This window comes from Pyrus communis, chromosome 13, assembly GCF_963583255.1.
Source record: "Pyrus communis chromosome 13, drPyrComm1.1, whole genome shotgun sequence".
NCBI classification, from domain to species: domain Eukaryota; kingdom Viridiplantae; phylum Streptophyta; class Magnoliopsida; order Rosales; family Rosaceae; genus Pyrus; species Pyrus communis.
Window position 1 is genome coordinate 5,057,155 of NC_084815.1, and position 13,048 is coordinate 5,070,202.

A 13,048-nucleotide genomic window follows, 5' to 3' on the forward strand; every position below is an offset into this window, starting at 1 on the left:
CATAATATGCTAGTAATATCAGTACGTCAGCCGGAGTCACCTAAAGTGACTTGTACGGCTGAAACTATAGCTCCTCAACCACTATCCTGCACACAAGTCGGAACCACCTAAAGTGGTTTGTATGACAGGCTGATGTATATAAATACGCTCAGTGCTACAATCACGTGAAGGCTGTGTGATGTATCGCGGGTCACCTACAAGTCGAAATCATCTATAGTGGTCTATACGACAGGCTGGCACCTGCCTTGGATCCAAGGTGAGCGTACGGTGCAGGAGGTGAACGATCACGTGAAGGCTATGCCTTACTTTGGTAGAGCACAATCACCAAGGTGTAGGAATATAAGCTATAACTCAATCTCATCAGCACCACATCTATGACTAACAGCATACTCACCTGACTTACCTGAGCGTCCAAGGCACCAAAGCATAACTAACACAATCACAATAATAATATCAACGATATTCGACATGGCATTTCAATTATAAAACCATTAAAACGTAGTTTCTGGAAAGATACCAATCAATATATATATATATATTGAAAACAAAAGCCCACTCACTGATACGTAGAAGGATCGTAAGCCCCGATCCTCGCGTGGCTGCGCTCGTCCTCTGGATAGTCCTCACTATATGCGAAACAACTATAAAAATGTCAAATTAACGCACATAACCAACCTTAGGTAATAACTTCTCATACATTACTTAAATGGGGTGTTTGAATATACCAACATGCTCTACTCAATCTCACGAACATCCCCATATTTTTAAAATAATTTTCTGGCCTCCCACACGCCGGCCAAGGCACGCGTGTGAAACCCTAACGACGTTAGGGAATATTCCGTTAAAACCCTAACAGATGTTAATGGCAGTTACCTGACGCCGTTAGAATATTCCGTTAACTCTAAAGGAATATTCTCTTCCTTCTCCGGTGAGCCTCGCCGGTTGCCGTCATTAACATTGCCGTCTACAACTCGAATTCTTGCCAGAAACTGGAAAAACTTCAAACCTTAATATCTTCTTCATTTCTCAACCGAATTCCATGAAATTTGTACCAAAATGAAGCTTACAATGAGTAGAACAAAACATTACCACTTTGGGGACCTAAAACCAATGGAATCTCGCCGGAGAAACCTCGATAATCCGGCCAAACCTACAACTCGACGAACTCGAGCTTCCCGACGTCCAAAACACTTGAAAATTACTCCCCAAGCTTTGTGAAGACGTCCTAAAGCTTCCTAGAACCTTAAAAACTTCTAAAAACCTCACGACCACGTGTGCATGAACAGTGCACCAAATCGGGGTTCCATGGTTCTCGGGTTTTCGAAGGTCTCACGTCCTAAAAATGGTATGGATGAGTTCCTGGGCTTGCAAGGAGTCCAAAACTAACCTTCAAACATTCGATCCGTGCGTGGAAAGTTAGTTTGAAGTTTGTCCGTACACTTGCAAAGGAAATGGAAGGAAACTGGAAGAAAGTTTGAGAGAGAAGGGAGAGAAGGAAGTCACGGGTGTGTGTGTGTGGTCCAGATAGTAGCCCACCAACCAAAAAGAAAACAAAACAAATCAAACACCCTACAACGCAAATTAACGTCCAGGGGCAAAATCGTCATTTCACACCTATAGTACAAATAATTCGGGGTGGGCTGTCACGAAATAGGTAAACAATAATAGTCATAGAGGTGGGTTAATAACGAATGAGCAGAAAGGTAACTTCATAAAAGTTGAAAATCAAAGTGCACATAACAATAAACGAACAAATGGATTACAAAATTATGAGTATTAGAAACACTACAAGATTTGCCAAAAAAGCTACAACTCAGAAAACTGCATTGTGACTGACTTGTTTATAATAAAATACAAGCACTCCCATATATAGTGAACTAAACCTAATCCTAATAGGCAAGAAACCCTAAACTTAAAAGGCTAGGAATCCTAATCATTGTCCTCCAAGTAAACTAAAGAAAACAATAATAAACTAATTTTCCAACAATAAATATTTACAGTGGCAGAAACAAATATCACAGCATTGGGGTTTTCTGGAATCAGAAAGCGTGTGACATCCGTGAGAGACAGGACATTGCGCGTCCGTTCTCTCACTTCCTTGACAGTCATTACAAACAAAACCGAACCAACCAAATCGAACTTGAGTCAGTTTTGGTATGGTTGAATTGATATAGCAATTTTCTTTTCCAAAATCAAATTGAATTGAACCTATCATTTATGCTTGATTTTTAGTTTCAAACAAAAACCGAACCGAGAGACCGAATGGGACGGACTTTTGCATCCACATTGACAAAACCTGAATCAAATTGATTCCTTTTTTGATAGGGAATTTTAACGAAAAGCTCGCGGTACTGTTCATTTTAACAAAAAAAACCATATTTTTACACTAAAAAGTCAAACCTGATACTATTCACTTTACTCTTTATTTTGTCTTTATTGTTAAAACTCAAAGTTTTCAAGCCATTTTCATTTGTTTTCTTTTTTTAATATCTATACGTGCAATTCTCTCTACGTTAGAGGATGTTTTCATGTTATTTTGCACATGATTTTTTATACAATATTAAATTAAAGAATTAGCTAAAAAAAAAAAAGCCCTCCTTTTATTTGTGGAGGCCAGATGACCTACAGAAAAAATTAACTAAATAAGTAAAAGGCTTTTAGCTAAAATGGTCATGAATTTGGTATAACTCCTTACTTTAGTTTTTAAGATTTGAAATTGATAGAAGTAGTTCTTGAATTTGTCCACCATCAATCATTTTAATCATTCCGTAAAAATTTATGTTAAATAAGAATAAAAAGCCAAACATACCTTCAATTTAATAAACAATGAGTTAAAATGATTTGACAAAAAATAAGGATATTTTTGTTATTTTATCTTTATTTAATAGAGCAGCGACAGTGCCCATGGCTCTCTAATTATCTAAAATCTCCATATTTTAGTATGAATAATGTTGTTGTATTAAAAAGAAGTCACAGGGCAATTAACAAGCAAAGCAAATAGTAACATTGACATGGCACAAGTTTATTGGGTTTAATTAAGTCTCAATTCACCGCCATCAGTTGCCAATTGAGGAAGGGTGGAAGTCACTTGGTGAAGCACAACGTGGTGGAGGTTCATCTGCATTTGCCAGATCACAGCACGCAGACCACAAGGATTCGGCAGACACCCTTCATTTTTGACTTTTTTTTTATTCAAGTTGTCATAACAGTATAGAAGCGTGAAATTTTGGCAAATGTTGGATTAGGGCATCTCTAACAATGCTAGCAAAAACTTGGTTATTATATGATTTCAAATACCGTAAAATTATTTATAACAAATTACTCTTAACGATTCTACTTCATTGACAATCTAATATAAATAAAGTTGAATCATTTAAGAGTGGCCAACAACTGTCCGCAAAAAATAAAATGACTTGCTACATAGATAGTGGGCTAGCGCTTTGTTTATGAGGTTATGTTTGGACGAAGAATTTGTGAATACCAATGAATTTTAATTAGTTAGAAATGCATTATAAAACAAAGTAACGGATGAATATGAAAATGACTGCTTGACATGAGTGATTTGGACTTGTTTGTGTATTATTAATCATCATGTAGGGCATTTCAATGCCTCTCACATCTTTGTCAATTATTTCTAATTATTTTATCCTAAATCTAGTAGTACTTGCAAATCTCTCCTCCGAACTTAGCTTATTTCAGTCAAAGAAGCTGAGTAATCTTGAGAAACTCTTAGGTCCTCATCTCTATCAATCCAGCTTTGGCCGACCATGGTTACCAAACCGTGCTCCATTTGTTCTCTCTTTAATTTTGTTTATTCCTACGCTATTACTTTCCCAAACAACTCAGATAATCATGAGACCTAAAGCATTAGGCCTTGAGAAAATGAGACACTTTTGCTATTAAACTAACAAATCTACTAAAAATTCTACGATGTTTTGGAGTATACTTCAGGTTTATAACCGATACACCTTGATTTTCGTATTTTTAATTAAAAATCTAACAGTTAAAAGATTAGGAACATCTCAAACTTTAGGAGATGTAAAACAAAAGACATTACTTGTTTGAATGAAATAAGGAGCAAAGCATGTTATTTTTTGATGTCGATTAAATGCGCAAAAGACCTTTGACCTGTCGAAACTTTCAACAATACAAGAAATTTTTCATTGTGACGGGAACAAGTGGTACATCACGTGTTTTAATAGAAGTGGTGGGAAAATTTATTTTTTAAGTTATTAACTTGTTACCACACATATCCCACAATTTGGATATTAACACATAGTGTACCACTATGTGCACCAATCACATTGAAAAATCCCTTCGACAGTACATGCATCACCCATTTTCCCAGAACAATTCACTTTGATGGCCGCATGCAATACCTATAAATCCCACACTTCTTTGAACCACAAATTCACATCTCTCAGGCTCTCGACCAAAACCCAAAACAATGGAGCTCAAGTTCTCCACCTTCCTCTCCCTAACCCTACTTTTCTCCTCCGTCCTAAACCCCGCTCTCTCCGATCTCTGCAACCCCGACGACAAAAAAGTCCTCCTACAAATCAAGAAAGCCTTCGGCGACCCCTATGTCTTGGCCTCATGGAAATCAGACACCGACTGTTGTGATTGGTACTGCGTCACCTGTGACTCAACCACAAACCGCATCAACTCCCTCACCATCTTTGCCGGCCAGGTATCCGGCCAAATCCCCGCCCTAGTTGGAGACTTGCCGTACCTTGAAACCCTTGAATTCCACAAGCAACCCAATCTCACTGGCCCAATCCAACCCGCCATTGCCAAGCTCAAAGGACTCAAGTTTCTCAGGCTCAGCTGGACCAACCTCTCAGGCTCTGTCCCTGACTTCCTCAGCCAACTCAAGAACCTCACATTCCTCGACCTCTCCTTCAACAACCTCACCGGCGCCATCCCCAGCTCGCTTTCTCAGCTCCCAAATCTCAACGCTTTTCATCTAGACCGCAATAAGCTCACAGGTCATATTCCGAAATCGTTTGGGCAGTTCATTGGCAACGTTCCAGACCTGTATCTCTCCCACAACCAGCTCTCGGGCAACATTCCAACCTCATTTGCCCAGATGGACTTCGGCAGCATAGACTTATCACGGAACAAGCTCGAAGGTGACGCATCAGTGATATTTGGGCTGAACAAGACAACCCAGATTGTGGACCTATCCAGGAACTTGCTGGAATTTAATCTGTCAAAGGTGGAGTTTCCGACAAGCTTGACCTCACTGGATGTAAACCACAATAAGATCTACGGGAGTATCCCAGTGGAGTTTACCCAACTGAATTTCCAGTTCCTGAACGTGAGCTACAACAGGCTGTGTGGTCAGATTCCGGTGGGCGGAAAGTTGCAAAGCTTCAACGAGTATTCTTATTTCCATAACCGATGCTTGTGCGGTGCTCCACTGCCAAGCTGCAAGTAACGGCCACAATTGCAGATTTGGCCAGCAATTTTTCAACTAGTTTCTGTCTAAACGGGTGTTTGGTCATACAAATAAGGAAATAATATTCATGAAAGAGACCCCGTTTTCCCATTATTTCTGTTGGTGTTTAAAATATCAACTATATCCAGTTTTTTTCAAGTTCGGCGTAAATTAGAGGCGAAGGTTACCACATCAGAATAAGTGTAGGGTGACCCTTCTCCACTTGTGTTGCCAATGTCACAATGGAGACTCCTTCCATGGCAATCTGTCAAGTCCGTCAACAATAGCCCTGCGGAACTCACTGTTGTGGAGAAGGAACGATGAGACATGCCCACCAGTGACCCATCTTACTTCTGAACCCGGACAAGCTTTTTGAAGCTCTAGCACAGAGTGTTTCGGGACGTATCCATCATCCTGAAACATAAAGTGTAATTAAAGGAAAAAACTTGTAAAGCTAGCAAGTCAAAAACCAAAAATCAAGACTTTACATTCCACAATGACTTATTCGGAGTAGCATACAATGGTCAATTTGCTATTAAGAGCAGGAAATGGGAAAATGTTGATAGAATCTTAAAGATGGGTTAATAACAAAAGAGCAGAAAGGTAACCACATAAAAGTTGAAAATCAGAGTACAACGGATTATAAAACTACGAATATTATAGAAAACGAAGAAGCACTACAAGATTGGCCAAGAAGGCTACAACTCAGAGGACCACATTGTGACTGACTTGTTCATAATAAAATACAAGCACTCCTATACATGGTGAACTAAACCTAATCCAAAATGGGCAAGGAATCATAATCCTTATTCTCCAAGTAAACTAATAAAAACAGTAATAGACTAATTTTCCAACAATAAATACTTACAGTGGCTGAAACAAATATCACGGCATTGGGATTTTTTGGAATCGGAAAGCGCGTGACATCCGTGAGAGACAGGACATTGTGCATCCGTTCTCTCACTTCCTCGAGAGTCATTGCAGCCTTCTGCACTGCAAGATCTTCTCTCAGGGCTTCCCACGCAGTTGCATGCTTTAATATTCCCTCACAGAATGCCACAACAGCAGAGTGTGGAGAGAGAAAAGGTAGGGTTGCGACGAGTGTGGGGTGCAGTGATCCAACCATTGCAGCATGTACTCCTCCTAGGTTCCATAGAAGCATTATATTTCGGCCAAAAGGACTGTGATTAAATGAAGGGTGCCAGTGTTCCACTTCCAGGAAAAGTCCATGATTTATTCCAAAGGTCAGAACTAAAAATTTAGGTTCAACTTTCAACCATGTAGAAACGAAGTAAAACTAGTTTAAGTTTTAACAATAAATAATACTTCAAATTTTAAACCAGAGAGAATGGGAACGACTTTTCTAACTTCGAACACTTAAAGTTATAGCAAGAGATGGAGTTGGGTCTATACCCATGCTAAGTCCACAAACACCCATCTTGCCAAACCCTGCCTCACAGTCTAGCCAATGCAAGAGACTGCGAGCTTCTTCAATGGTTGCCTTTCCTAATAAAAGCAAGTCACTGACACACATGAGTTTTGCCCCACGCTGCATCACAGGACGTCTTTGTCCATAGAAAGGGCTGCATAACATATCTACCTCAATTAAAAAGCTGGAAGGTACGAATAGTAACCATGTAGAACTCTGATTTCAGTTACAAAAGGTATCTGGCTGCGCAGAATAATTTATACCTCTCAAGCACCATAGTAGCAATGTTTTCCTTCAGCAAAGGTCCACCAAGACGTAACCTTCGTTCAAATGTATGGTCTCCAGTTCCTGCAAAATGGAAATTACAAATCGTAACGCAAAGTGTTAAAAAAAATTTCGATCAAGTGTTACTGCAAAGAAATTCAAATTAAGAAGCTTTAAAGAGATTTTGTTTCCAGAGCTTCTCCACTAAGTTGATTGCAGAAGGACTAGCTCAAACCAAAATGTAATACATCATCAGTTATCACATATTAATCTAGAGATATTTGAATAAATATGTAGTCAGCATAGAAATTCCTCCCAGTTTTCCTCAACAATGCCAACCAAAGAAGAACAAATTACTGCGCACACAATCATATACTTTGCAGCAATAATATAGTTGAGAGAACCAAACCAAGTAAATTGGACGGCCATGTTTGTCAATCTTCCAAAGGAACAAGAACAGTTCCTCCAAGTATACTTTCCCAAAACTAGTTAACACTTAAAACTCAATATTAGACTCTTTGAGAGAAGTATACAAGTTGAAGACAAAGACCCAATTGAATTGTAAACATTTTAAAATAAATAAACAAAACGTATTTCTAGCATTTGATTTCTAATTCTAATATTTCAATGCTCAACACAACGCATGGTGTGCCAAGTTACCGCTACCTGCCAACCTTTGCTACTGTAATCAAAAGGCAGAAAACAGGTTGAAATTATATTTCAGAGCATTTCATCAATAAGCAAGGCTCAAAGTTCATATTGCTAGAGATAAATCGAAGCGGTAAATGTAGATCCAACCTCCCAATAGTTTACTAATGATTTGTTATACTACATCGGTGTAAATAACCAAAACATACACGAATAAAATAAGAAAACATTAATCCCAAAATTCCAATCCTAATTTATCACACGGTGAATAAATATGAACCGTAATTATACCTGCAAGATGAACGACACAGGCCATCCTCTGAGGAGGAACCGATTTTGGAACAAGAAACGCAACTCTTGCACTGCGACTCTCAGGAGGCAATGCATTGAGAAGCTGCTCATCACAAGGCGTCTGGAAAACCCCTTCTCTGAGAGAAGCCGTCTTGCTCTCCCAAACAGTTTTCCAAGTTGGTTGGATCACAGTAGGAGGCCAATTCTGGCCAGCTGCTTCTGGGAAAAGCTGATTTATCATCCTCTCAAGCAGCTCAGGCTTTGTGCCGCCCCACCCTCTCGAAAAAAATTGAGGGCTAATCTTTGTTCTGTGCATGAATGCACCATACACATGGTCCAGAACATAATGAAGCATTCCCAGATTCACAGTCACCATTTTTGAGAGAAACGCAGAAATTCAAACACCAAAATTTTCACAAAAGTTGGGTTTTTTGATCAATTTGAACAAAACCCAGATGAAATTTTATGCACACTTTCAGAAACAAAGAAGAATCCAGAATGTTGGGGAATAAGTATTTGTGAATTTCATAATCTGAAAAACATGAATTGGGGATGAACAGATTAGAGATTACTTAACAATTGAAATAAATATTAGGTAACTATGGCGAGTGTGAATCGAGAGGCATGGATGGTGCAGAAATCAATGGGAAACTGGAAGGAATTGGTGAGGCGAAAGGAGATGGGAGGAGAAGGGGTTGGTGAGAGAGTGGAGGGGATCCAAAATCCGAAAGCGAAAGGGGAGAGGGGGAAGCGAGAGAGGGAGGCCTATCAAACCAAAAGCAAAAACAAAAACAAAAAATGCGGGCTGAGAGTAGACATGGGATTGAGACGGTGGATTGGGGGCAGTGCTTTTTGTGATGGCAAGAGCTTCAAGGACAAGGATTTACTGTTTTACTTAGGGGTGGTTTCGGTTTTTTGCCAAAACCGGAAACCGAATCGAAATTACTGTTCGGTTCGGTTTTCTCTCGGTTTGTGTTCGGTTCGGTTTTTCTCGGTTCGGTTTCGGCCCGGTTCGGTTTTTTTTTTTTTTTTTTTTTTTTTTTTTTTCTCTTCCAAGTAGCTAAAAACAATTGTATGAAACCAACTTGCAACCATTTTGTAATAAGTCCCATTTCAACATAATCGTCAAAATAAGCATTCCAAAATTTCTAATATAATCATTCAAAGACAATGAAATAATCATTCAAATTTCTAATATAATCATCCAAATTTCTAATATAATCATTCAAACATAATCGTCAAAGACAATGAAAATAAACATTCAATTCAAAGTTCAATTATAATCAAGTGTTCCAAAGTCCAAAGTTAAATAAACATCAAAGTTCAAAGCTTCCAAAAGTCCAAACTTAAAATAACATCAAAGTTCAAAGCTTCCAAAACTCTTCTTATGCCTTAATGGTATGAGAGTGATCCACCAACTTTTTCAATGATAATTTGCTTGCTAATGCTTGGGTGGCTTAGGGGGCAACATATCACCTTTTTTTGAACTTCCACTTGCCATTTCTACATACAAATAATAAAAGAAAAGATATTAATTAAAATATTATTTAAAATAATCTAACAAAATCAAATGCAATAAATAAAATTACCTTTCTCAACTTCTTCACAAAACTCCATCTCCTCAATGGTTGGCTCATGATGTAATGCAACATGAATGGACCTAAGCCAATTTTGAGTACATATCAAAGCCTCCACCATTTTTGGACTTAAAGAACTACGATATGGATCAATTATCCGTCCACTTGTACTAAAGGAGGATTCCGAAGCAATGGTTGATACGGGAATAGCTAAGATCTCTCTTGCAACACGTGCCAAAATAGGGTACTTAGAAACCCCATTCACTCTCCACCAATTCAATACATCAAAGTTCTCCTCTTCTTCTCCTTCATTAGAATCGGAAAGACACTTGTCAACATCATTATGCACAACCCGGGCTCTCTTTGCTTTTCTCATTTCACTTTTTTCTTTCAACTTTCTTTCTATTTCGGTCATGCTTGATGAAGAGTCTCCACTTGTCGTTTGAGAACTACCACCACCACTTATACTTTGTTGTGTACTCAAAGACATATTTTCATGAATCTTGTAAAGATCAATCAATAAGTCCTTCACCCCATTTGTGGCACTTTCAACCTTTTCTTCATCCTCACCAAATTGTATCTCAAAATAATCAACAACTTATATCTAATTTGTGGCGAGGATCAAGCACAAGTGCTATAAAAAGATATTGATTCATGTCCTTAAGTGAACCCCAATACTTGTCATATTTTTCTTGCATCAACTTGGAGATCATAGACAAAAGTTCATCATCTTTGTTTTCATGCAAGAGACTTTTGATCTTAAACAAATCACCAAAAGTAGTATGAACGGTTGAAGTATTAGAACAACATACTTTTAAAGTGACTTCATAAAAAGGTCTCAAAAAGATTGCAAATATCTCTGCCTCACTCCAATCATCCATCGAAGGTGGTCCCTCCCTCATATTATCATGATTGTCTTTAACAAAGTACAGAAGGTAATGACCATCATCTACTTTTAATCTATCAAAAGCCATCTTGAACTTTAAAGCCGATTCCAACATTAAAAATGTGGAATTCCACCTAGTAGGGACATCCAAAATCACAAGCCCTTTGCTCTCTATTCTCACTTTCTCAACACACCTTTTAAAGCTTTCCAACCTTTGAGGGGAAGATCTTACGTACCTAACCGCATTACGAATGCTTTGTATAGCCGTATTAATTATTAAACACAAGGGCAAAAGTAATAGAAAGATATGACTACTTACTTCCGATGGTATACTCGAAGATGAGTTTGTTTGATCATAAAGGCTATTTGATTTTGATCTCATTGAGTTTGAACTTGAGCTTGAGGCCCTTGAGACCTTTGACGCCTTTGCGTTCATCTAAGTCACACAAAACAATAAGAGGATAGTAGTTAGTACTACAAACTTATACAAAAGTAAATGTTAATCAAAACTGGCAAGCACATTAGTAGAAAACTAGCAAGCACATTATTATATCTTGAGAAGATGCAATTTCTGGTGTGACAAGGTTAGATCTGTCTAAAAGCAACTCTGTCAAATATATGCTGCATGGATAGCTTCGATTCCAAGTCACAACCTCACTAGTTGACGGATGACGGAATGAAATGTTTGTTGTTGTTTGGTAACACTTTTGTCTATTCATTTTTATGCGATTCATTGTTTATGTATACAGGTTCTGATTAATCTCAAGTTATTGGGATCAATTGGCCTTTTTTTTCCTGTTATTCTAGCGGTAGTCCACGTTAAAATAAGGCTTATTTTTAGCCAAGCCTACTAATTAGGCAGTGTTAAATCCTAGCTCATGCATAATTGGACAATAAAAGCGATAGTATTATGAAATTGAATCCTCCTAAATTCGAACTCAAACAAACAATCCAAGGGTGTTCAATTGAAAATCAAATCAAAGTGCTTTTCATTCAATTAGCCAGGTGTATCTCATTACTTGATCTTTTTCTTGCTTTTTGATACATAGACATGCTAATATGCCAATACATGAACTTAACCAGGAATGATGTAAATCCTTCTTATTTTCCACGGGATATGCATATTAGAGAGGTACATTTTATAACCGACTTGATGCAATTGATACCATAAAATAATAACAAACTTCCTTGTTCAGTCGTCAGCCTTTTTGCCACCAACTACACTATTAGATGAGCTATCATGTACACTACGAGAAGAAGAACATCTACTTGACGAACTGCCTTCTCTGTGTTCCAGCCTCGTTGACTTTTTAGATTTTCTTCGTACTGATGACAAATCCTACAAAACAATGAAGTTAGGTAAATAAGGACTGCCATTCCCAAAAATGTAAAATGAAACCAACAAGGTCCATCGTAATTGCGTTAAAATGATTGGATATTTTCAAGCAAAATTAGGGTCTGTTTTCTTAATTTCAAGCAATTGGATCTTTTCCCTCTTTGTTCTTTGGATTAAAATTTCACCAAAATTCAATACAATCATGTATTTTAAAAAAATGGAAGAAAAACCCTAATTTTAAACAAATTGAATGAAGACATGAATTGGGGGAAACAGATGGGTTTCAATCGAAGTTTTCAAACAAGAAATAATAGAGAATTTTTGAAGCACCTGAGTCACTAACCTTTTGCTATGAGTGAGAATGGTCACCACCGCTGGCGCTAGCTGGGAATGAGAATGGTCACAGTGACTCAGCGAGAGCTTGAGAGAGGATGAATTGGGAATGAGAATGGTCACAGTGAGCTTGAGCCTTGAGAGAGAATGAGATTGACAGAGTCTGAGAGAGAGATGAGGCTGAGAGAGGATGAAGAAGACCGAGAGCGGAGAGACTGAGAGTGAGAGCCTTGGGAAAACAGGCGAGGCGGGCGAGACCGAGAGCGAAGAGACTGAGAGCGGATGAAGAAGACCCTAGGTTTTAGGTTACACTCGAGGTAAACGGTGGCGTTTTAGAATTAGGATTGTTAATTAATAAAATAGCATAAAACGACGTCGTTTTGAATACTTCGGTTCGGTTCGGTTTCCGAACCCCAGAAATCGAAACTGAACCAGACATTATTCGGTTCGGTTCGGTTCAACCGATTCGGTTCGGCTTTTTTTTTTTTCGGTTTTTTCGGCCTCGGTTCGGTTTTCGGTCCGGTTTTTTTCGGTTTTCGGTTTTTCCAACCCACCCCTAGTTTTACTGTTTTACATGCAACGCCAACGGCTTCACCACGTTATTGTGTTAAAATTTACAAAACAAAATTAGACAAAATTAAGCTGGGACTGTTTTTTGTCACGGGAATATTCCTAGGTTCGGCCTTTGTTTTTTTTTTTTTTTTCTTTGAACAAAAGAGACTCACAATGGGTTAGCAATAATGTGGTTCAAATTCATCTTTGACGAGAATTGAATCTAAGACCTCTCACTTATAAATAAAGAGTTACCAATAATTTTCAGTTACCAAAAAAATTAGGGAAATTC

The 13,048-nt window shown here is 38.2% G+C and overlaps 2 protein-coding genes across 2 annotated transcripts; one reads left to right on the top strand and one right to left on the bottom strand.

Moving 5' to 3' along the window:
* The first annotated feature begins 4,166 nt into the window (after positions 1–4,166).
* On the top strand, positions 4,167–5,554 carry LOC137712807 (polygalacturonase inhibitor-like). The gene has a single exon (XM_068451974.1). The coding sequence runs from the start codon at positions 4,448–4,450 to the stop codon at positions 5,438–5,440; it is 993 nt and encodes a 330-aa protein (XP_068308075.1). The 5' UTR covers positions 4,167–4,447; the 3' UTR covers positions 5,441–5,554.
* A 121-nt stretch (positions 5,555–5,675) lies between these two features.
* LOC137712806 (uncharacterized) lies at positions 5,676–8,940 on the bottom strand. The gene is made up of 5 exons (XM_068451973.1): positions 8,073–8,940; positions 7,133–7,217; positions 6,854–7,023; positions 6,309–6,583; positions 5,676–5,854 (listed from the first exon to the last, which is right to left on the bottom strand). The coding sequence occupies exons 1-5, from the start codon at positions 8,446–8,448 to the stop codon at positions 5,678–5,680; spliced, it is 1,083 nt and encodes a 360-aa protein (XP_068308074.1). The 5' UTR covers positions 8,449–8,940; the 3' UTR covers positions 5,676–5,677.
* Between the last annotated feature and the right edge of the window lie 4,108 nt (positions 8,941–13,048).